This window comes from Salvelinus fontinalis, chromosome 14, assembly GCF_029448725.1.
Source record: "Salvelinus fontinalis isolate EN_2023a chromosome 14, ASM2944872v1, whole genome shotgun sequence".
NCBI lineage: Eukaryota > Metazoa > Chordata > Actinopteri > Salmoniformes > Salmonidae > Salvelinus > Salvelinus fontinalis.
The window spans coordinates 40,336,560-40,360,996 of record NC_074678.1 but is presented as its reverse complement, the minus strand read 5'-3'; the positions used below and the strand labels follow the sequence as shown (position 1 = coordinate 40,360,996).

The 24,437-nt window shown below is 42.3% G+C and overlaps 1 protein-coding gene across 1 annotated transcript in view; it reads left to right on the top strand.

Moving 5' to 3' along the window:
* The window catches only part of cers4a (ceramide synthase 4a), a 41,549-nt gene extending 22,243 nt beyond the window's left edge, over nt 1-19,306 (top strand). The window contains exons 3-11 of the mRNA XM_055861778.1: nt 882-999; nt 3,996-4,114; nt 4,228-4,285; nt 4,411-4,461; nt 6,112-6,204; nt 6,801-6,929; nt 7,980-8,086; nt 8,409-8,565; nt 12,630-19,306. Coding sequence (XP_055717753.1) covers nt 882-999; nt 3,996-4,114; nt 4,228-4,285; nt 4,411-4,461; nt 6,112-6,204; nt 6,801-6,929; nt 7,980-8,086; nt 8,409-8,565; nt 12,630-12,824 — 1,027 coding nt within the window. The 3' untranslated portion in view covers nt 12,825-19,306. The remainder of the gene's footprint in view (nt 1-881; nt 1,000-3,995; nt 4,115-4,227; nt 4,286-4,410; nt 4,462-6,111; nt 6,205-6,800; nt 6,930-7,979; nt 8,087-8,408; nt 8,566-12,629) is intronic.
* Nucleotides 19,307-24,437: the final 5,131 nt, after the last annotated feature.

Sequence of the window (24,437 nt, the reverse complement as noted above, 5' to 3'; positions counted from 1 at the left end):
CCTACTTTGAGCTGTTCTTCCATCAGTATCTTGGGCAAAGGATCCTTTCTTGGGTCTAATCGTCTTTTGGTGGAAAGCTGTCGTCTTGCCATGTGGAAATGCCAACTGCGTTCGGGATGAACTGGAAGCGTGCCCAGCGATTCACAGCGTTTCAGAAATAAATGTCCCAAAATCGCACTAAACGGATATAAATTGCTATAAAACGCTTTAAATTAACTACCTTATGATGTTTTTAACTCATATAACGAGTCTTAACATGACCGGAGAAAGATTACTCCCAACACTAATGCTTTGAACAGGTGCGGGTCGGTGTCCTCCACGCGCATGACGCACCAAGAAAAGAGTTGCTAGCTACAGGGTTTTTTAATTTATAGTGCCTGTGAACGCGCAATCGACCCCATTCAAATCGTCATCACGTAAAGGCATCCAGGGGAAGACGTAAGCAGTGTCCGTATACTCATAGCAATAACAGTGGCCTTTTAACTGACTCCAGATCAGGGGCCAACATTTCTGAAATCTGACTCCATGTCAGGGAAATTGCTGTAGAATGGGTTCTGTTCCACTTAGAGACAAAATTTCAACTCCTATAGAAACTATAGACTGTTTTCTATCCAATAATAATAATAATATGCATATTGTACGATCAAGAATTTTGTGGGAAGCCGTTTCAAAAATTACACGATTAGCATAAATAGTGACAACAGCGCCCCCAGCCTCAACAGGTTAAGCTATTCACCAATAGTGCCCAGTGCACTTCCTTTGACCAAAATACTGCAGCTTAGGTCAAAAGCAGTGTGACATATGGAAAATAGGGCCTAACTGACATTTGCCTTTGCATTGAACTACTGCAGAACTCTATTTTCTGTCTGTCTTCTCTACAGGGTCATAGCCATGCCACTAAGCAGACAGCTGGGGGTGAGAGACAGGGTGCGGGTTCGAGCCCTGCCTGTCCCAAAGCTGGAGACATTTTACAAACAGAACAAACAGCAACCCTCACAGGTCAGTTATAAATCGCCTTCATCCATCTCTGTCACTCTGTTAGTGGGATATGGAATATTCACTTATAGAAACATATATGATTGATTCTGAAATTGATAAGGAGTATGTTTTTAGCAAAGATCTTATACAAGCCTCTACACATAGCATTACAAATATTGCAGCTAGTACTCATGAGATAAGATACAATTTCTCCCCTGGAGAATCTATATTGCTTCATGAGTATAGCCCTCAAGTAGAATTATAAACTGGGTGGTTCGAGCCCTGAATGCTGATTGGCTGAAAGCCGTGGTATATCAGACTGTATACCATGCGTATGACAAAACATGTATTTTTACTACGCTAATTACATTGGTAACCAGTTTAGAAATAGAAACTCTATTACTTGAGTATAGCAAGTAGAATTAGAGCATTGGTGCATAAAGGTTGAGTTGTAATTATATGGTTTACTGGGTGAATGGGGATCAGGTTGAAGTTAAAGTAGTTTCTGCTATAATAGGAAACCGTTATGTGGAACTCGTTTAGGGGTATCAGGTTAGGGTTGGGTTTAGGGTCTACTATTGTGGGTTGTAGTACACCAGGAAATGACAAGATAGTTGTTTATTAGCCAGGTATATTTGGTGGAATAGGATAAATAATAGAGTACTTCCTTGGGTAAAACCCTTAAATGCTTTGGAAGGCATTGTTCTAGTGGCCCATCCCTTCCTTGTCAGTCAGGTAGGTACAGGTCATATTTTATAGCTTGGCTCTGTTCACATGGAAATGTTCCACCTTTTTACTCGTTAGGAGTAACAAGGCAGAATTTGCAAATGTTGACATGTTGGACTGTACATCTGCTGAGGCATGTGTCTCCTCGTTTACAAGTACAAATCTCTGATAGTAGACATACCATAGTATATGGATATACACAAATCCTATTCTCTCTGTGCATTTAGACATTGTCTTCTGTCTATTGTTGAAACAGGTTATGTTGTTGGTGAAGTATTACCTGGCTGTCAGTCTCTGTGTTAGAACGTCTTCCTGCCTCATTTGTAAACCTCACATTTTCATGAAGCGCATGGGCTCCCTATAGACGTTCCCTGGATTTTCAGTGAAGGTTAATGCTCTCAACATATACAATCACCAGGACTGCACTAGCCACACCCATATTGTGTAACCACCTCATTGGTATGTCACGATGATAAAATCAAATCAGTTCCAAACAAGGTTTAGGTGAGCATTTTGTCTGTCTCTGTGTTCTGCCGTTACTCAGGAGTGACATACACCTACTAATACTAGGAGCCCTCTAGAGTAATTATGTATCTCCCCACACAAGAGCCATTCTACAGTACAGTAGAAGTATGAGCCTAAGGTGGTGTAAAGTGCCACCCACATGAAAAAATACTATACTATAAATACTGTAATATTCACTAGTGTTTTTGCTGAATTTACTGTAGTATTCACTGTAGTATTTTTGCAGACTAAAGTGTGTTTACTGTAGTATTTACAGTTAACTATAGTATAAATACTCTACTAAAAGGAAACTGTAGTATATACTTTAGTAATTCATGTAGGGTTTGTGCAAACTGTAGTATACTGTAGTATTTACTAGAGTGTTTTTTAAATTTGTATTATCTTTGACATAGAGGCTTTCTCTTTCAGGAAACCTACTGGAGAAATACAAAAGATCACATTTTGCATAACCTGTAGGACTGGGATCTGAACCAATAGTTCAGCGCTTCTGTGCTTTTCTATGACCTGTAGGGAACACAATATGGTCTATACTTGGCATGTAGATTTCTCACTTATGGGTGGCACAAAATGTGGTATGGGGAATGAGCAGGGTATATGCAAATGAAATACTGTAGTATTTACTCTAGTAAAAACAAGTGTAGTGTTTTTGCGGACATTACTGACAGTGCAGTGTTCTTTTTGCAGATAATACTGTAGTATTCTACAACATTCTATAGTAAGCACTACACATGATTGAGGGATACTAGCGAAAGAGGAAAGGGGATACCTAGTCAGTTGCACAACTGAATGCATTCAACCGAAATGTGTCTTCCTCATTTAACCCCAATCAGAGAGGTGCGGGGTGCTGCCTTATCGACATCCACGTCATCGGCGCCCAGGGATCAGTTGTTGTTAGGGGTTAACTGCCTTGCTCAACGGCAGATTTTTACACCTTGCCAGCTCAGGGATTTGAACCAGGGACTTTTAGTTTACTGGCCCAACGCTCTTAACTGCTAAGCTACCTGCTGCCCTCACAGTGTGTAGTATAGTATTCTACAATATACTACAGTTTACTTTAGAATTTCACAGTAAGTACTTTAGTATTCTATATTAAACTGTAGTATTTTTTTATGTGGGCAGTGTCATGGCCATCGACTGAAGTAGACCAAGGCGCAGCGTGGTGAGCATTTTCTTTTTATATGAAAAAACACAGAACAAAACAATAAACACTACAAAACAAACCGTGAAGCTAAAGGCTATGTGCCATAAACAAAGTAAACTTCCCACAAAGACAGGTGGGAAAAAGGGATACCTAAGTATGGTTCTCAATCAGAGACAACGATAGACAGCTGTCCCTGATTGAGAACCATACCTGGCCAAAACATAGAAATACAAATAATAGAACATAGAATACCCACCCCAACTCACACCCTGACCAAACCAAAATAGAGACATAAAAAGGATCTCTAAGGTCAGGGCGTGACAGGCAGGGGGGAGCAGAGGGTAGAGGGTATAGCTTGCACAGAGCAGGGATCAGGGGAAGCCAAATGGAGGGATTTAACATATTTGTCATTTTAAAAATCATCATTTTTTACACACAAAAAATATTGGAATTCTGCTCTAATGAAGCTATGACAAAACACCTATTGAGATCATTTAAGGTGCTGAAGAAGGTAATGGGCTATCTCCCTGACAAATCTGTATATGAAAGATATGCTGAGGGTCTTCTTAGGAAAGGAACAGCGGAGCTTCTCTCTCTGAGGTGATTTGGTCCTGTCTGTGTTCAGAGTGAGGTCCTGGGCCTGGGGAAGCATTGTGGTCTCAGTCAGCGCCAGATAGAAACGTGGTTCCGCCAACGCCGTAACCAAGACAGGCCGAGCAACACCAAGAAGTTCTGTGAAGCCTCGTGAGTCAGCTCTCATTCAGAGTTCTATGTATTCATGTGATCCATTTCATTTCAATGTATAGTTCATAGAAAGCATATTAAGTTATCTTATGACAAATATTTTGTTTTGGCAGTTGGAGGTTCGTTTTCTACCTCATTGCATTTGTAGCAGCGTTTGCCTCCCTGATTGATGTGAGTATATTAAGCACATTCACTTTGGCTACCTTTACCCTAAACAGTGCTACTGCTTCTTGTACTACTACTACTACTACTACTACTAAGGGGCCCTCACTGTGACTATTTGTTCTGTCCCTCAGACCCCCTGGTTCTGGGACCACAGAGAGTGCTGGCAGGGCTACCCCAAACAAGTGAGTAGAACAGTTCACTTTAACTTTCAGTTGACCAGTGGTTTCCAAACATGTTTGTCCTGTCACTCATCAAAGGCCTATGGAATTGTCCTGTCACCCACTAAGTAAATACATCCAATGTTTCTAGTGACAACCCAATCTACTGTATAGCCACAATAAGCCGCATCCCACACCATTGAGTCTCGAGTCCCAAAACACGATTTGGGAATCTGGAAAACACTGCTTTGGACAATCTCAGGAAACGTTCTCTTTCTGCTGTGCTGCACCGCTATTGACAGCTATGTCTGGAGGAATTGAACAACGCCCCTCCAGATAAGAGTTATGACATTCCTACAGGGGACTTAACCTCTCCTCCTCCTTCCCTAAAAGGGATGACCTGAAACAGAAAACACTACAAGTACAAATGACACAGCATCTCTTTCTACACTTAAACCTATCATGGCACTGTAACTCCCTAATGCTGTTGCCCTTCCGTTTGTTGAAGCCAGGCTGTGTTCAGTGCCTTGCAGAGGGAGGGTGGGATTTCTAGGGGTTAAATGCCTCAGTAAACTTCCCTCTATTGTCTATGGAGTCTTGGAGAGTACTGTTTGGTGGTGGGTGTTTGGGTCACTTCACGGCCATTTTGATTTATCACCTCTTTCTATACATGTACACATCCGCTCTGATTTTAATGTTAAACTTTGACTGTGGAAGCGTGGGGGAACGCTTGCTAAAGGGGGTTTCAAAGCTTCCACTTTAAAGCTTTGGTTGGGAATATGAGGGGGTTTAATAAACAAAGCAGCAATCAGCAATGTACATTTTTGTAATTTAGCATACAGTCTTATCCAGAGTGACTTACAGGAACAATTAGGGTTAAGTTCCTTGCTCAAAGGCACAGACAGATTTTTTGCCTAGTCGGTTCTGTGATTCAAACCAGCGACCTTTTGGTTACTGGCCCGCCCCAGGGGTGCGTTGTTTCAAAGCCTGTGCTTCACTGTGTGTGGAATCCTGAGTTTCTCCATTTCAGTGAAGGGTTATCCCCCAAACATAGAGCTCCCTGTTGTAAATGCTCAGCTGTGTGGATTCTCAGGCCTGGCAGTGGGCTGGGTGTCTATCTGCTGCTGCTGGGAAAAGGCCTCCTTGGTAAACTCCCCTGACTGACTGATCTCTCCCAGTGCACAGGTGGGGGATGGAGTCAGTCAGTCCACACATTAACTCCTTCCTACCTGGGCTGTGTCTCACTAGTCTCAAAAGGCCTCCTTCCTCTCCCTGGTTTCCTTTCTTTTGTCATCTACCAGTGGAGGCTGCTGAGGGGAGGAAGGCTCATAATGCCTGGAACGGAGCAAATTGACTGGCATCAAACACCTGGAAACCATGTGTTGGATGTTTTTGCTACCATTCCAGTCATTCCAGTCCAGTCAATTAAGATGCCACCAACCTCCTGTGTCATCTACGCTTGTGTGAGAACCGCACAGGTGAAAGCAAATCCCCCCATGTAGACTTCCGTTCCCATAAAGCCTTCAACTTTACTTTGATGTCAGATCGGTGCAGATAAAGGTGAGGAGGAAATTAAAGGAAGTCACTTTAGACTATTAGGATGCACCCCCCGGAGTCATGCTCGGTCACCTTCAACCCCCCTGGTGTTTGTTTTGTTTCTCTCTGTCCCTGCAGCCTGTCGCTGAGGCTCACTACTGGTATTACATCACTGAACTGGGTTTCTATTGGTCCCTGCTGCTCTGTGTCACTGTGGATGTGAAGCGGAAGGTATGTGTCACTCCTGTCTGCACGCACGCACGCACGCACGCACGCTGTCTCCATTCACAGTGACTCAGTCCAATCCACAGAACAGCATCAGCTTTCACTGAAAGAAATCATTACTTTCCCTTCCAGATTACAGTTAGTGTTCACAGCAGATTCCCAGCTTGTTTTACTGAAACGTTCATGTCATTTTTATAGTCATGTTTCCCTACAGGAACCCCCCCCCTTCTCTCCTCATCCTCTCCTGCTATTCCCTCCCCTCATGGGGACCAACCCCTCCTGGCCTGCTTTGGTCTGACTCAGCTCTCTGTCCATAATCTGAAAAACAGTCAACCTCTCTACTCTGAAACTCATCAGGAACACCCTGTAAAGATAAACTGCTATACAGATAACCAGCAGACACAAGCAGGAGGGGTTCACAGATGTTGTCACGTATATCTGATTTGTACAGTTCTTAAGCAACTTTTTTATTTATTTTGTACCATTGATAAATCACTCATACAGGAGAAAGATGAGTGATTTACGGCACCAGAAGTGCAGAACTGCTGAAGCTCAGGTTATAGTATATCCTCTATAGCTGTGTGGTTTGTGTGTGTTTTCAGGATTTCAAGGAACAGATCATCCACCACGTCGCTACCATTTTGCTCATCGGTTTCTCGTACTGTGCCAATTATGTGCGCGTTGGCACACTGGTGATACTAGTCCATGATTCTTCAGACTTCCTCCTGGAGGTAGGAGCTCAGTCCCAGTTTACAAGTCACACACACAAATCATACAGACACAGGGAACTAAAGGGGGAATGATATCTCTTATCATAAATGCATGTGGTCAAGCTAATTTGGCACTACCATTTTCCCCACAGACTGTTTTGATGGGTTGTGTGGTTATTTAAGCAAGGTTCTTTGTTTACATGTAGGTCACTGTAAGCTTGATTTGAATACAGGGATTGTTTATTAACATAACTTAATCTTATTATGACCGCGAATCACACTATTTTGTTCATACAGATGTAGGATCTTAATTTGAGCCAATTTGCTACAGTAGGAAAATTATCCTGCATCATCAGGAAATGTGGATTATGATGTGGATTATAATTAATATACTTTTTTTGTAAGTGTTGATACATTTTTCCATAGGGCAAATCAAGTCTGAAATTTCAAAGTATAATTTTTTATACTCTCAAATACTCTACAAGTTTTCATTTCCAAATGAAGATACTGCATCTGTAGGTTCATAGCGATCAAACACATATGGTTATATTTTTAGCAATTTTATGTGGTTAAAGGAAAACATGTCTTCGGGGGGAACTTCTCTTAACTCTCCCAATAGACTTTCCGCTCTGAAATAGAACTCCTATTATCACATGTATTCCTAAAGATGTTTTTAAATGACCTCAGTAAAGCAGTGTAGTATTGCCCTGATGTTATCTCACAATAATCATTGTCTCCATCATCTTGGACCTGATGAAATCTGTATGGCTTGTCATGTCAGGATCCAGGCGTGACATAATGCTTCCTTTAGAAGCAGTCAATGGGAGACATTGGGTCAGAAGGGGACATTGGTTGTCAGTGTGTGCTAGAGAAAACCACTCCATCAGCGAGTATGGACTGGGAGATCATACAATGTGTTGGAGAACAGCATTACTGTATGCTATCATTTGTGCAGCCACTGTGCTATATTGGTCAACCCAGCTGGTAACACAACTGTATCATTACTAGTGCCTCATGAGGGTCGTGAATAAGGCCAACTGTGAAAGGAGTATTATTATATTTCACTTACAGTCTGCCAAGATGTTCAACTACGCTGGTTGGAGGAAGACATGTGACACACTGTTTGTCATCTTCGCCCTGGTCTTCCTGCTAACACGACTAGTGGTCTTCCCTGGCAGGTGAGACTGGAGGCTTTCTCACAGTCATTTGACAATTTATTAGGAGTGTATTACAAAGGTCAATTATAATAAAAGTAGTAATAAGATTACTCAGGGTCTATCCTTTTCTGACAGTTTACACTTGTAACTCAAATGTAGGCCTACATGCAAATATTCCAATACATCCGATGTACGCACATCTCAAGTCAGAACATAGCACATAGTGTGTACTATAAATCAGTTAAGGGAATGTGTTCAGAAGTATCAATTAGAGAATGTTAAAAAGGCAAGGGTTGAGGTTGGATTAATTTCCAGTTTTCTATGCCCCTTCTTTCCCCTTCAGAATAGTCCACTCCACCCTGGTTGTGTCCTTGGATTTCTTCCAGCCTTTCTTTGGCTACTACTTCTTCAATGCCCTGCTGTTGGTGCTGCAAGCTCTGCACATCTTCTGGGCCTGGCTGATCCTTCGCATGGTCTACAAGTTTGTCTTTATGGGCAAGGTCAGTAGACTAAAGTCATTATCTGCCTTACTGCCTTACAGTTTCACGAGCAGCAAACAAAACTAGAGGAACTCCCTCATCTCAATCTATCTCAGATTCCAAACATTATTTACGTAGCATAGACTTCAGTGTCTGATGCCATCGTTCAAGCGCACCCTGAGACTCTGGGTGATATGCACTTGCCACCCGGTGCGTAATTGACAAGGATTTTAACACCTGCTTGAAGAGCTTTGATAGGAAATTGGTACCTTGATCACTTTGTACCACCTTAGGTAACCCGAATGTCGTGAAGAATTTAATTAAGGCTTTACTCACTACCGGAGCTGTAATACTTCTCAGAGGAATGGCCTCAGGGTATCTTGTTGCCATACACATAATTGTTAACAGAAACTGGTTACCCGATTTTGTCTTCGGTAACGGTCCAACACAATCAACCACCACATGTTCAAATGGTTCACCTATGACAGGTATTGGACAGAGGAGCGGGAGGAATAACCTGATTTGGTTTTCCTGTTATCTGACGTGTGGCATGTCTGACAGAACTGAGCCACATCTTGTTTTAAACCTGGCCAAAAGAAATGTCGAAGGGTCCGATCATAAGTTTTTGTGATTCCTAAATGACCAGACCACTGGTGATCATGAGCAAGGGATAACACGTTTTGTCGAAAGGCTGTAGGAATCACTATTTGGTAAACAGCATTCCAATCTCCGTCCGCGTCATCATGGGATGTCCATTTACGCATGAGGAGATTACCATCAATGAAGTAAGCCACGTTCTTCTTCTTTACCTCTTCCAATGAGACAACACTAGAAAAACATTTAGCAAGCTTGTTGTCAACCTTTTGGTTAGCAATCAGCTGCTCACGAGTGACTGGTAACTGTATTGCATCAGCAATAAGTTCAACATACTTCGATTCTTTCCTGGGCTGTTTGTCAGAGGTGATCAGCTTCCCAGAGGTAGTGCACAACCCATCCTCTGGATCATCCTCTTTGAACAGAACAGTGTTCGACAAATCTATCACGTCACTCTCTTGTCGTGCCTGAGCACGAGTGACAGCACAAGCGGGGAACACATGTGGATAACTCTGTGCCAGCTCTTTGGAGAGAGAGTGGTCACTTTTATCCAATACTTCCAATACGGGTACTACCTTTCCTCCGGCAATATCGTTACCCACTATAAAGGTCACACCTTTTACTGGCAACATAGAACGTACCCCCACACTGAATATTCCACTTATTAACTCAGAGTGTACTTTCACAAAGTGCAACGGCACAAAACCCATTTCAATACCCTGAACAAACACACTGGAACCACAGTATGTATCGTCGGATAAGGGCAACACATCAGACAATATAAACGACTGCGCCGCACCAGTATCTCTAAGGATTTTAACCGGACGCTGAGACGCTTCGTCATTCGCTAGGGACACAAACCCCTTGAAAATAAACGGTTCATAACCGCCGTCGGGGACTGAGACTTTCAAACTACATTTACCCTGAGGCACCTGTTTCGTTTCAGATCTCACAACCGTACGAATTAGACCAACACCTGTTGGCGGCTTGGCACGAAGAGGCAACCCTTGTTTGCGTTTTAGCAGGAAGCAATCATATGTCCCACCTTATGACAATAGAAACGCTAATTTTTCTGGCGTGCTTGATATACTACTGCTGGCCGACTAGGACTAAAAGTAGGCAATTCAGTGGCTCTACTCTCAGTATGAGCCGAAAACACGCTCTTGTGCGTCAACACAAACTCGTCTGCCAACACAGATGCCTCTGACAGGGAGGATACTTTCTGTTCGTTTAGGTAAACTACAATCCGTTCGGGTAAGCAATTTTTAAACTCTTCCAACAAGATTAACTCCCGGAGAGTTGAAATCAGTTACCTTGCTAGCAGCATGCCATTTATCAAACAGATATCCCTTGTCTCTAGCAAATTCCACATAAGTCTTACTAGAAGACTTTCTATGAGACCTAAATCTCTGTCGGTATGCCTCCGGCACAAGCTCATAGGCGCAAAGAAGAGTAGCTTTGACCACTTCATAATTCAAACTGTCTTCAAGAGGTAGCGCTGACAAAACCTTTTGGGCTTTACCAGTTAATTTACACTGAAGTAATAGGCACCATACCTCTTCAGGCCATTTCAATGCTACGGCTATACGTTAAAAAATACAAAAATAGGAGTCAACCTCTGACTCTCTGAACAAAGGTACCAAGGCAATCTGCCTACTAATGTCAAAAGTGTTGGAAGCTCCAGTTGGTGAGGACGCCTCACTAACAGTTACAGCAGGAACGAAGGCCAGCCTCGCTGTCTCTGCCTCCAGTCCCATTTTGTACTCCATCTGCCGCTGGTCTCTTTCTTTTTCTGCCTCCATTTTACACATCTCCAAGAGTCTCCCGCCTAATTTGGGCTCTCTCTTCCACCTCCAGTTGGAACTGTATTGAACGGACATCCCTCCTGGCATCACTGGTTGACTGTGGGGAGAGTGGATCAAAACGGGGCAATGTGGCTGGAGTTCTAGCCTCGCCCTCAGACACCACTGGGCTTAGAGGAGCAGCAACATCCCCTACAGGGGTAGTAGGCTCAGGCAGCGGTAATACAAGCACCTGCTCTTCCAACAAAACATTTAACACTAGCTGTTTAACCTCCGCCTTAACTACACTCTGCGGAATCGATACAGAATAATGGTCAGCCAAGGTCTGTAAATCAACTCCACGACATTTGTCAAAAACCTCCCATGAAGTGTTATCCAAAAAGGATTTCAAATCAAAAGTAGCCATCTTGAACTACCACACAAAAGCCAACAAATAGCAAACACTAATGCTACATCAGCTATCACGCTCAACACTGAACTATACCACTAGAACAATCTGCACTAGCAGCATGGGTGTCAGTAATGACAAAATCCCAGACAAGACCCCACTTATGTTACGAATCCCTTTGGCCCGACAGTCTAAGGGGGGATGGTAACGAGACCTGTAACATAACTCATGCAAAGTAGAATAGTGAAAACGTAACAGTGAGAACGAAAAACCACAGACAACTAAATTACCGTCAAACACTCATGGTTTATTTGGTAAACACACGGAAAAAGGGTGGCAGGAAAAGGGGCTGAGCTGGACCCAAGGAAAGAAACAAATATCCAAAAACACCACTAAACTAGACTAGCCTACTTCAATACAACTAACTAACCAAAAATACAGTGGGTGGTCCGCCCAGTTCTAACTAGTGTTCTTAGACAAAGTATTCCTACGGGTAGTGTATGCCCATGGGTGACTTGTCTTGGTACCCCCTTTTCCCACCATAAAACAAACAGTCAAACACCATAACAAAAACAATACTCACAGGGTAACGGACAAAGTGGCATGTAGTTGCACAAACAAGAGACCTACAGAGAGATTGCATGACAGAGAGATTGAGCTCCAGAGATAACAACTGAATGGGTTTTTAAACCAAGGGAAAGGGGTTGTGATTTGGTAATGGAAACAGGAGGAGGTGTGTCTTCTGATTGGTGACTGATTGGTGACTGATTGGGGAATGATTATTGCCACCTGTGAGGGGAGAAGGAGAGAAAAGAAATACACACACACACACACAGGATACACTCACAGGATACCTGTATCCTTAACACTTATTAATAGTGATTTAATCGGATGCCATGATACAGTAGAAAAGTAGATCACATGCTCACTCGTATTATTTGTCAGAAGTAGTTGGGCGATGAATCATCTTAGGAAAGCCCACAATGAAATAAATGGACAGTGCACCATAAATATGCTTCAATGATTCATTTATTCTTTGAATAGACGTGCTTTCGTTCAACTGCGGCCAAAACACGTCCGTACAAAGAATACATTCGTCATTGAAGATGATTATGATGTACTGTCCATTTCTTTCATTGTACACCTTGGAAGTATCACAGGGGACTGGCTTTAAGGCATAAGTGTTTGTAAGATGTATTGGCATTATCAATACATTCTGTGCTATACCATCTGGTTATGTTCCGTTTGTTGATTTCTTCTGCAGCCTTAAACGGTCACTTACATGTATCTTTATGCTGTAGGTGGAGAAAGACGAGCGCAGCGATGAAGAAAGCGAGCCAGAGGAGGAAGAGGAGGCAGAGGAGGAAGAGGAGACTAGCTGGGAGCAAAGAAAGGGTGCACTCAATTCCAAATTGGCTTCGCTTGCCAACAATTGTGTCCTGAACAACCTGACCAACCAGAGAAATATGAACAGCAGACTGCCCAAAGCCAGATAGTACCACTCTCTTTTCGCACTAGGTTAAACTTAGAATGTTTTCCTCTCCTTCCACAGTATATGCTGGTAAGATATAATTAATTTATATGGCTTACATATTACCAATGGGGTCCATTTATGATTTTATGAACGGTTTCAGATAATACTTCACTACGTTTGGAGTACATAACTGTTCACTGAGCTGTCAAAATAATGGTCTGGTCAAACAAGAACAACACTGGTTTTACTTTAAGTTTACTTTAAGATGAAGTATGTTTTTCTAGATTTTATATTTAGAATTGATTTGTTTTTGTTTGGATTGTGTGGAAATAGTTAAAGACATGAACTAAAATCAAATCAAAGTTTATTGGTTGCGTACACCAATTAGCAGATGTTATGGCAGGTGCAGCAAAATGCTTGTGTTTCTAGCTGCAACAGTGCAGTAATACCTAGCAATACAAAAAACAATACACACATAATCCAGAAAAAAAATAAACATTTTATTTTATTTTTTTAATTAAAAATGATCTGAATATATACAAACAGCACCAGTCAAAAGTTTGGACACACCTATTCAAGTTTTTGTTGTTGTTTTGACTATTTTCTACATTGTAGAATGATAGTGAAGACATCAAAACTATGAAATAATACATATGGAATCATGTAGTAACCAAAAAAAAATATTACAATTTTTTGATTCTTCAAACTAGCCACCCTTTGCCTTGATGACAGCTTTGAACAATCTTGGCATTCTCTCAACCAGCTTCATGAGGAATGCTTTTCCAACAGTCTTGAAGGACTTCCCACATATGCTGAGCACTTGTTGGCTGCTTTTCCTTCACTCTGCGGTCCAACTCATCCCGAACCATCTCAATTGGGTTGAGGTTGGGTGATTGTGGAGGCCAGGTCATCTGATGCAGCACACCATCACTCTCCTTCTTGGTCAAATAGCCTGAAGATGTATTTTAGGTTGAAAAACAAATGATAGTCTCACTAAGCGCAAACCAGATGGGATGGTGTATCGCTGCAGAATGCTGTGGTAGCCGTGCTGGTTAAGTGTGCCTTGAATTCTAAATAATTCACTGACAGTGTCACGAACAAAACACCCCCACACCATTACACCTCCTCCTCCTTGCTTCACGGTGGGAACCATACATGCGGAGATCATCTGTTCACCTACTCTGCATCTCACAAAGACAAGGCGGTTGGAACCAAAAATTACAAATTTGGACTCATCAGACCAAAGGACAGATTTCCACTGGTCTAATGTCCAATGCTTGTGTTTCTTGGCCCAAGCAAGTCTCTTCTTCTTATTGATGTCCTTTAGTAGTGGTTTCTTTGCATCAATTCGACCATGAAGGCCTGATTCACACAGTCTCCTCTGAACAGTTGATGTTGAGATGTGTCTGTTACTTGAACTCTGTGAAGCCTTTATTTGGGCTGCAATCTGAGGTGCAGTTAACTCTAATGAACTTATCCTCTGCAGCAGAGGTAATTCTGGGTCTTCCTTTCCTGTAGCGGTCCTCATGAGAGCCAGTTTCATCATAGCTCTTGATGGTTTTTGCGACTGCACATTTTCCGGATTAACTGACCTTCATGTCTTAAAGTAATGATGGACTGTCGTTTCTCTTTGTTTATTTGAGCTGTTCTTGCCATAATATAGACTTGGTCTTTACCAAATAGGGCTATCTTCTGTATACCACCCCTATCTTGTCACAACACAACTGATTGGCTCAAACGCATTAAGAAGGAAAGAAATTCCACAAATACAATTTTAACAAGGCACACCTGTTAATTGAAAGGCATTTCAGGTGACCACCTCATGAAGCTGGTTGAGAGAATGCCAAGAGTGTGCAAAGCTGTCATCAAGGCAAAGGGTGGCTACTTTGAAGAATCTAAAATATTAAATATATATTGATTTGTTTAATGCTGTTTTTGGTTACTACATGGTTCCATATGTGTTATTTCATCGTTTTGATGTCTTCCCTATTATTCTACAATGTAGAAAATAGTAAAAATAAAGAAAAACCCTTGAATGAGTAGGTATATGAATAGAAAGGTGTGTACAGCAGTAGTTATATTAATGAGCTATGTGTAGAATACAGTATATAGATACAGTGTATAAAGTGGGTGAAACAGTGTGTAAACATTATGAAAGTGACCAGCGTTCAATGACTCTGTACATAGGGCAGCAGTTTCTTAAGGTGCAGGGTAGAGTACCGAGTGGTAGCCGGCTGCAACAGTGATTAAGGTTCAGGACAGGGTCCTGGGCGGAGGCCGGCTAGTGGTGACTGTTTAATAACAGTCTGATGGCCTGGAGATAAAAGCTGTTTCTCAGTCTCTCGGTCCCAGCTTTGATGCACCTGTACTGTCTTCACCTTATAGATCGTAGCTGGATGAACAGTTGGGTCCTTGAGGATCTTTTAGGCCTTCTTGTGACACCAGGTGGTGTATATGTCCTGGAGGGCAGGCAGTGTGCTCCCGGTGATGCATTGGGCTAACCGCACCACCCTGGAGAGCCCTGAGGTTGCGGACGGTGCAATTGCCGTACCAGGCAGTGATACACACCGACAGGATTTAGATTTTGTTCATTTATTTAACCTTTATTTAACTAGGCAAGTCAGTTAAAAACAAATTCTTATTTACAATGATGGCTTACCCCAGCCAAACCGTACCCCAGACGATGCTGGGCCAATTGTGTGCCGCCTTATGGGACTCCCAATCACGGCTGGTTTTGATACAGCCTGGATTCGAACCAGAGTCTGTAGTGACACCTCTAGCAATGAGACGCAGTGCCTTAGACCACTGCCCCACTCGGGAGCCCAGGATGCTCTCAATGGTGCATCTGTAGAAGTTTGCGAGGTTCTTCGGGGCCAAGACAAATCTCTTCAGCCACCTGAAGTTGAAGAGGTGGTATTGCTCCTTCTTCACGACGCTGTTTGTGTGAAGGGACCATTTCAGGCTGTCAGTGGTGTGCACGCCGAGGAATTTGAAGCTTTTGACCCTCTCCACTGCGGCCCGTTGATGTGGATGGGGGCGTGCCCTCTCTGCTGTCTCCTGTAGTCCACGATCAGCTCCTTAGTTTTGATGACTTTGAGGGAGAGGTTATTTTCCTAGCACCACTCCGCCAGGGCTCTCACCTCCTCCCTGTAGGCTGTCTCATCATTGTTGGTAATCAGGCCCACCACTGTTGTGTCGTCATCAAACTTGATGATTGAGTTGGAGGCGTCTGTGGCAACGGAGTCATGGGTGAACAGGGAGTACAGGAGGGGGCTGAGTACGCACCCATGTGGGGCCCCCGTGTTGAGGATCAGCTTGACAGAGGTGTTGTTGCCTACCCTCACCACCTGGGGTCGGCCCGTCAGGAATTTCAGGACCCAGTTGCAAAGGGAGGGCCCTGAGCTTAGTGTTGGGCACAATATTGTTGAAGGCTGAGCTGTAGTCGATTAACAGCATTCTTACATAGGTATTTTTCTTGTCCAGATGGGATAGGGCAGTGTGCAGTGCAATGGCGATTAACTCTGGTACAGTCAAAGGGTGCATTCTTATATTGCCTCCAGTGTGTCAGAGTGCGCTCTGGGTCGTACGTAAATTCAGAGCGTTATCAGATTGTCAGTTCGTAAATTCAGAGTGTTTCGCTCTCGGAGCGTTCAGAGCGCACACTGGATACTCTGGCCGAGGAGTAGGGTTGATCCGAGTGTTCTGACCTCAACCGCAGTCAAGCACCCAAGCTAACTGACTAACGTTGGCTAGCTTGCTAGCTACTTCCAGACACAAATGAGAGAACACTTCACTCTGACCATTCTACTCGCCCTAGCAGAGCTGGTTAGGCTGTTTTCATGTTATCCAGAGCGTTGGTGACTGTAACAAGTGTGTCAATTCTTCCCTGGATAATTTATCCCTGGATTTTATTTTTAATGAATTTTAATTTTTTTACAAAACCCAGATTAATCTATGGAATTCTTATTCGTTATATCAACCACTGTGGCACTAATAACACATGTAAGATAATAGATTTTGGATAAAATAATTTATTTATTGAACAATTAGCTTTTTATTCAAATTAAGGATATCATAGGCAACAGTATGACAGCCTCTAGATTGAAATGTGCAGATAATATAGCTTTGTAGCTGATCGTTTTTAATCAGACAATTTTGTCTGTGGAAGCTAATACATATTTCCCAAAAGTACTCCAAATTGTAGAGGATTGAATTGGTCATATTACTCTTGTTGGAATGGTGATAGCGCCCTCTAGCGAAGATTTGTTAGGAAAGGGTCCCAAGTAGAAATTGCTATAGGATTGCAGGTGACAAACACAAAACGGACCTTAGATCAGTATCTTGGGCTAACTACTCCTGCTCCCTTATAAAACATTTTACAAGTAAAGCCTTGGGGAAAAAATATGATGTGTTTTTCTATAATCAATGTGACAGTAGAGAAGATCTTGCAGCATGTTTCTCCACAAGGTGTTTTACTCTGTGCTACTGAACTTTGTTATTTTGTGCCTTGGCTGCTATTTTTTTTGTACTTTTTCTGTCACAAGCACTTATTATGTAGCTCTATGTATTAGTATAGCTTTACAAACTATTTGTAAAAATCTTCACTTGCTGCTCTTGTTCAAAGGGTTTTTATTGAGAATCTGGACAGCCATCCAGTGCCTAGGTACAGCTGTTGGAGCTTAATTTGAGCCAGTTTGCTACAGCAGGAAAATAATCCTGCAGCAATAGGAAATGTAAATTATTATGTGGATTATAATTATATAATTATAATATTAATGGACATTTTTAAAAGGGTTGATACATTTTTCTTAAGTGAAAATCAAGTCTGAAATTTCAAAGTGGAAATTACAAACTTCAGAAGCCTTTTTAAACCTAAAATAAACAACAAGTTTTAAATGTTGCATGTCATTGCGCTTTCACTCTCTCTCTCTCTCTCAAATCAAATTCTTGATACACATAGAAAACTGTTGAGCGTGAAAAACCCAGCAGCGTTGCAGTTCTTGACACACTCAAACCGGTGCGCTTGGCACCTACTACCATATCCCGTTCAAAGGCCGTTAAATATTTTGTCTGCCCATTCACCCTCTGAATGGCACACATACACAATCCATGTCTCAATTGCCTCAAGGCTTAAACATCCTTCTTTAACCTGTCTCCTCCCCTTCATCTACACTGATTTAAGAGGAATTAACAGTTGACATCAATAAGGGATCATAGCTTTCACCTGGATTCACCTGGTCTGTCTGTGTCATGGAAAGAGCAGGTGTTCCTAATGTTTTGTACACTCAGTGCATAGTCTTGTGAGTGTGCATAGAGTCAGTGCAAGATAGGGTTAGTGCAGATAATTAAGGGTTCCCCGGACTAACTATTTAGCAGTCTTATGGCTAGAAGCTGTCTCGGAAACTGTTGGTCCGAGAGCCGATGTTCCGGTACCGTTTGACCGACGGTAACAGGGTGAACAGACTATAGCTAGAGTCTTCATACATTTTTCGGGCCTCCACTGTGTCTACTGAGCTGTTGGGCTTGCCCTGCAAACTCATTGGATAACGCTGAGCAGGAGGCCTCTTGCTAGCTGTCACTCAAATGGGGCATAGCACAGCTTCAAGAAAACAGTCGTTTTAGGGATTTCATTGCTAATTGAGGTAATTCTGCTCATCCATTATGCATGTATGAACTACACATTGACACATCCAGCCCAAAGCAGGAGGTTTAAACAATTATTTTTTAGTCGTCAAAGTAGCGGAGCATGTCTTTAAGATCTTACATCTTTAGGAGAGCCATGTAATGTAACCATGCTGATGGGTACCCTCAAAATGTGAGAATGTTTTTGGTTCTGTCTAAATCTATACGTATGGAATAATGTCTGGATCAATACAAATTTACTATTCATATAACTGACATGCACTTTTGCAAAAAATATGTCTAGTTTGAAGTGTGGCAAATCGTTCTTGCACTGAAAGCATGATATTACTGTGCAAGATGGGGGCTTGAAATTAAGTGTAATTTTCTTTCGCCCAGAGATGTCAATCACAACCATCTCTATCTGTCTCACACTGAAATACACTAACTAGCACGGTGCCAGATCTGTATGTGCTTGATGTGTATCAGGCAAATGACAATGAGGATCAGATGAGTTGACTAAAGCACATATGGACCACGGTAGGAACACACTACTTTGTTACCAGGGTCCGTGTGCCTCACTCTCTGTACTATTGTCTCCAGTATGGCACGTTCACACTGAGTGTCTGTGGATTTTTATCTGTGGTCTGTTTCTAGAGCACCAAAAGGGCTGATACACTCAATTACTCACTTTAATCATGATTATTGGATGTTTCTTTTATTAAAAGTTCAACTATTGCAACAAGAGAAATGCCAGGGTCATCATGTCAATAACATTTGACTGGTCTTTTTGTTCTGCGTATCATGAATGCACACACCCCATAAGTTTGTTCACTCTGTGGCCAGTTCAACACAATCAATAAATGACTTTTATTGAACTATTGATACATTTGTTTGTACCTTTTAATTCGAAAGAAAAATCAATAGCTGAAAAGTGCTTAACCATTTGAATATATAAATATATCTTATGTTGGTGAGAGGGAGTTGGTGAGAAGAATGTGAACTTCAAACTAGTTTATGGGCAACTCACCAGTGTCTTGTGACCGAGCGCATGGTGACACAGCCACGGAGAGGCCCAGGACAGGGTATGGCATCCCAGGACAGGGTATGGCATTGTCTATTCCCATGCAGGTGTCGATATAAGGATCCATCAGTACCATGTTGGGGAATGCTTTGTTCATCTTTCGCTCGCTCAGCAGGTAGATCTGGCCATTGATTGTGGTGCATCCACCAAAGAACTTTCTGTCCAGACATTCTTCTTCTAGAACTGTCCATTCGTCTGTCTCCACATCCAGCCTTAGCGCCTGGCCTATCAGGAGATAGAGGGCCCCGTTGAGCTCTGTTGCGAAAAGGTCATACCTACGTGACATACAAATCTATTTTATAAGGAACCTGTCCCAGACAAAAGTTTGTTGGTGCAAATTCTGAGTTCACTTACCTGACCAGGTCCCATTGGTCCTCCTTCACCAGGGTATCTCTGAATGCCGCTGTACACCTCCCCATTTTCATCCAGTCCACAAGCCACATAAATACACAAACCCAGAGTGACGGTGGCAGCCCTCTCCACAGCCCACACCATGGGGCTGACCTCCTCCCAGCCCTCTGCTCCCAGCAACCGCTTCTTCACGTGAGCTTGGCCTTATTTATATTACAGCATATTGGATGACTGTCATTCAGATTCCATTCCCCTTGTTCAATGTAACGTCGATAGGTTTAGGCTACAACATGATGCTACAATTTGCCCTATACCCATCATGAGGTTTCTACAACCTAGCCCATGAATGAAAGGTTACAACGTATGTGCACACAGGTTGAGAGAAACACTTGAGATGACAGAGATTGACACATTCAATACCGCCTTGTACACTCTTGCCTGCATCTAGCTTATCTAGGGTGTAATCATTAGTCCAACAGTTGCAAACAAGAGTTTCTATTGGACAAATGCAGGTATTATTTTTATTTCTGTTTCGTTTGCTTCCGTTTAAGAATCGTTTTTCAACAGAATCGGAGGAATGAATACACCCTTGATCAAGCATGAACACAATTCACTTTCATAGCAGCCATGTTGTATTCCTTCTCGCCTCTATGCACTCTCCTCCTCTCACCTTCTCCCTTTGTTTGTGGACTTCAATGAACAACACATTGAACACAAGGATCCAACACATTTAACCCTAACCCTAACCTCTGTATGTGATCAGGCGAAAAAACCTTTCCAAGCCGAACCAGATCATAACCGCTACACACAGCCTACATCGTTGTCCCCATATTAGCTAAAGTAACGTCCTAGTCAACATAGCTAATAGAACTAATGCGTTAGTAAACCCACTACAATCATGCAGAACGTTACAGTGTATAGTCCCGGTGAAAATAAATTAATAAAACCAAAAGCTTACCTTGACTTGGAAGAGTTCCAATGTTGTGTTGGAAAGTCATAGCCAGCTAGCTAACATAGCATCCCTCTGTTTGAGCTGGGTGTTCGAGTAACTGTACTAGCCAGCTGCATTTGCGAGTTAAGTAAGTGAAACTGAAAGTGAAAAAATAAGTGATGAAACCTCTTGCTTCTCCTTCATTTTTTAAGAAATTAATTTGTCTTTCTCTCTCTTTGAGTCAACTACTACCACATTTTATGCACTGCAGTGCTATCCAGCTATAGCTTATGCTTTCAGTACTAGATTCATTCTCTGATCCTTCTCTGATCCTTTGATTGGGTGGACAACATGTCAGTTCATGCTACAAGAGCTGATAGGTTGGAGGACGTCCTCCAGAAGTTGTCATAATTACTGTGTCCTCTGACTACACCATGGTGCTACCCTACAGAGTGCTGTTGAGGCTACTGTTGACCTTCATTGCAAACAGTGTGTTTTAATCAATTATTTGGTGACGTGAATATATTTAGTGTAGTTTTGTATAAAAATGATAACTTTTTCAATGTTTTACAATTGATATTTTTATGAAATTCACTGAGGAGGATGGTCCTCCCCTTCCTCCTCTGAGGAGCTTCCACTGATACGTACTCCTGACAACATGTTTATAGCAGTGGCGACCCGTCATTCAGGGCAGAGCCCCACCTGTTTTGAGCCTCACCTGTTTTGAGCCCAACCCGTTTAGCTATAAAATATATACATATATATATATATACATATACATATATGTGTGTGTATTATTTATTTTTTGCCTGTTTTGCCTGTTATTTTGGCATTAAAACGTGTCACATATCAGTTTGCAAACAGTGTAATTTAAAAAAAAATCTTACAGTTAATAAAGCTGCATACAAACATGGTCTCTTTTTTTCTTTCTTGAGTAAGGCAGCTCCAAAATGCAGGTGTTTCAACCTAGCTCAGTGCTTTCTGTGGTGGTGGGTCAGCCAGCGGAAAATACGGTGCGTAGGAGTTTTTTAATGTTCTCTAGTTGCGCCATGATTGGCTCAGTGTTCTGTCACTTATGAGGACACTACGTTACCACAAAGTCTACAGGGAGAGCTCGAAAATTCAAGACCCTTGGGTGCTGCCATAGAGTTACATTAGAAGTGCACATCCAAGAAGGCTCAAGGTCAGTGGCCACAGATACAATTAAGTCAAATCAGGTTATATCTACAATAGCTTTGACATCATACTTTCAAAATCTTAGCTAGCAAGCTACACAAGCAGTCATCGTCATGAATTAAGTCGACAATCTACTGGCAAATCCTTTTCAATCCTTTTCATATCAAGAGAAATTATAGATAAAACGTATCGGTGCTCATCGGCTGTTGGACATAATGTCATAGACGTGTGTATAGGTGGCAGGGAAGTCAGGCGCAGGAGAATCGAACTTGGTAAAATGGAGTAGTATAATAACTTAAAAAACATAGCTCCAAAACCATGACAATAATCAAAACAAAGTGGGTACGAGGACCCGTCGCACACCAATACAAACAACACAATAAATGAACAACAAACAATCTCTGACAAGGACATGAGGGGAAACAGAGGGTTAAATACACAACAGGTAATGAATGGGATTGGAACCAGGTGTGTAGGAAGACAAGACAAAACCAATGGAAAATGAAAAATGGATCAATGATGGCTAGAAGACCTGTGACGTCGACCGCCGAGCACCGCCCGAACAAGGAGAGGCATCGACTTCGGCAGAAGTCGGCCCCAGCAGCGCGTCGACACCGGCCTCGGGGACAACCCGGAGGACAAGGCGCAGGGCGATCCGGATGGAGACGGTGGAATTCTCGCAGCAGGGAAGGATCTAACACGTCCTCCACCGGAACCCAGCATCTCTCCTCCGGACCGTACCCCTCCCAGTCCATGAGGTACTGAAGGCCCCTCGCCCGACGTCTCGAATCCAGGATGGATCGAACAGAGTACGCCGGAGTCCCCTCGATGTCCAGAGACTTCGGCAGAAGTCGTGACACATAAACATTACACAACAACTTGGAAATCGCAAATTCAACAATGAGGGGTTTGGAAAGTCATCCAACTCAGAATTCCAAGTCGGGAACTCAGGCCTCTTTCTAGAGCTCCGACCTGAAGATCACTGACGTCATGATTCCAACTTGTTTTTTTCAGAGTTCCCAGTTGTCTTGAAGGCACCATAAATGCCTGACTTTAATGACTGGAAAAAGTTGGAAGGAACTCTGCAGACTTTACTTTACAGACTTTAGAGTACAGAAGAATCAATAATTTATAGATGTGCAGATTGTGCCAAATACTTTGCAGACTATTCAGATTGGAATGGTAATGCATGAAACCATAACATTTTACTTAACTACAACTTCCGTTTAGAACCTCAGCAGCTTTTACGTCACTTTGAACAGCGTTTGGAGTAAACAGTTTCTGTTGCAACAAACGAAACGCTTTGCAACAGAATACACCCCAGGTCAAAGGTCAACTGTTATTGAACTTCCGGAAGAGCAAAAATGGCGGTGAGTTTGTCAGAGAAGAAAGAGGAAGCGAGACACCCCACTTGCTGTTTTTTTTGGGACTCCCAAAAAACACACCACTTCGATATAACTACAATCAGAAGTGACGTCTCGTAGCAGGTTAGGAGAACATTTTCACTAACCCTAACCCTTTTCCTAACCTTAATCTTTCTCCTAACCTATTATGTGAATTATTCTAACCTGCTACGAAAAAGTAACTTCCAGTTGTAGCTGTATTGAAGTGGTGTGTTTTTAGGGAATTTCATTTTGCCCAAATGAGAATCTTCCCTACATCTTTACATTTTGTGACTGGCTTTAATATACTTTCGTTACTCACCAAAGTAAAGACGTTGAGTGCTGATGAAATTTGCTCTGCTATGCGCAAGCTGCAGGCTATCTCTGGTCCATGCGCATGGGCGACAGCTAGTCTGATGCTAACTGAAGTGCTCAAAAGTCATTTATTTTGTTTATTCTACAAATCACAGCCAGGGTTTGAACAGTGTTTGAGTTTTATTGAGGTCCGGAAGAGGTGGGAGTGATTTTCTGTACAATGAGACACTTTAAATGCTATTTGGAGAACAACAAAAACTATTTCAAAAATGACCCCAGCCATTATCACATTGGCTGCTGTAGGTTCATCCACCACAGTCAATCTACAAACACATAGCATATTAGCTACACATTTTTGAACGGAACAAAAACCTATGACATTTTTAGAACTATATTTTGATGCCAATTTAATGTAGGCCTATAGGGAAGATAGTCCATGTGATATGGAGATGTTCATATTGGAGTATATCTCATTTTTTGTAAGTTCCTAACTTGTTTGATAAGATTAGTACAGATTTTCTCAAGAGATCCAACATGGGGCCCGACCTCAAGTTTGGGAACCACTGTACTAAACTCTCTCTCTGCTTGCTTCCTTTCTATCTCTGTCTCCTCTGCTTCCTTCTGCATGCAGTGCAGCCTGCCTCAGCCTCACCACTGAGCGCCACATCACTGTCTGTCTCAGTAGCCTACTCTCTGTAAAGCAAAGTTATTATAAGAACTTAGTAGCATATATTTTGCTCCTGCAGAGGTAGGCTCCGTTTAACATTAGCTTCTTAC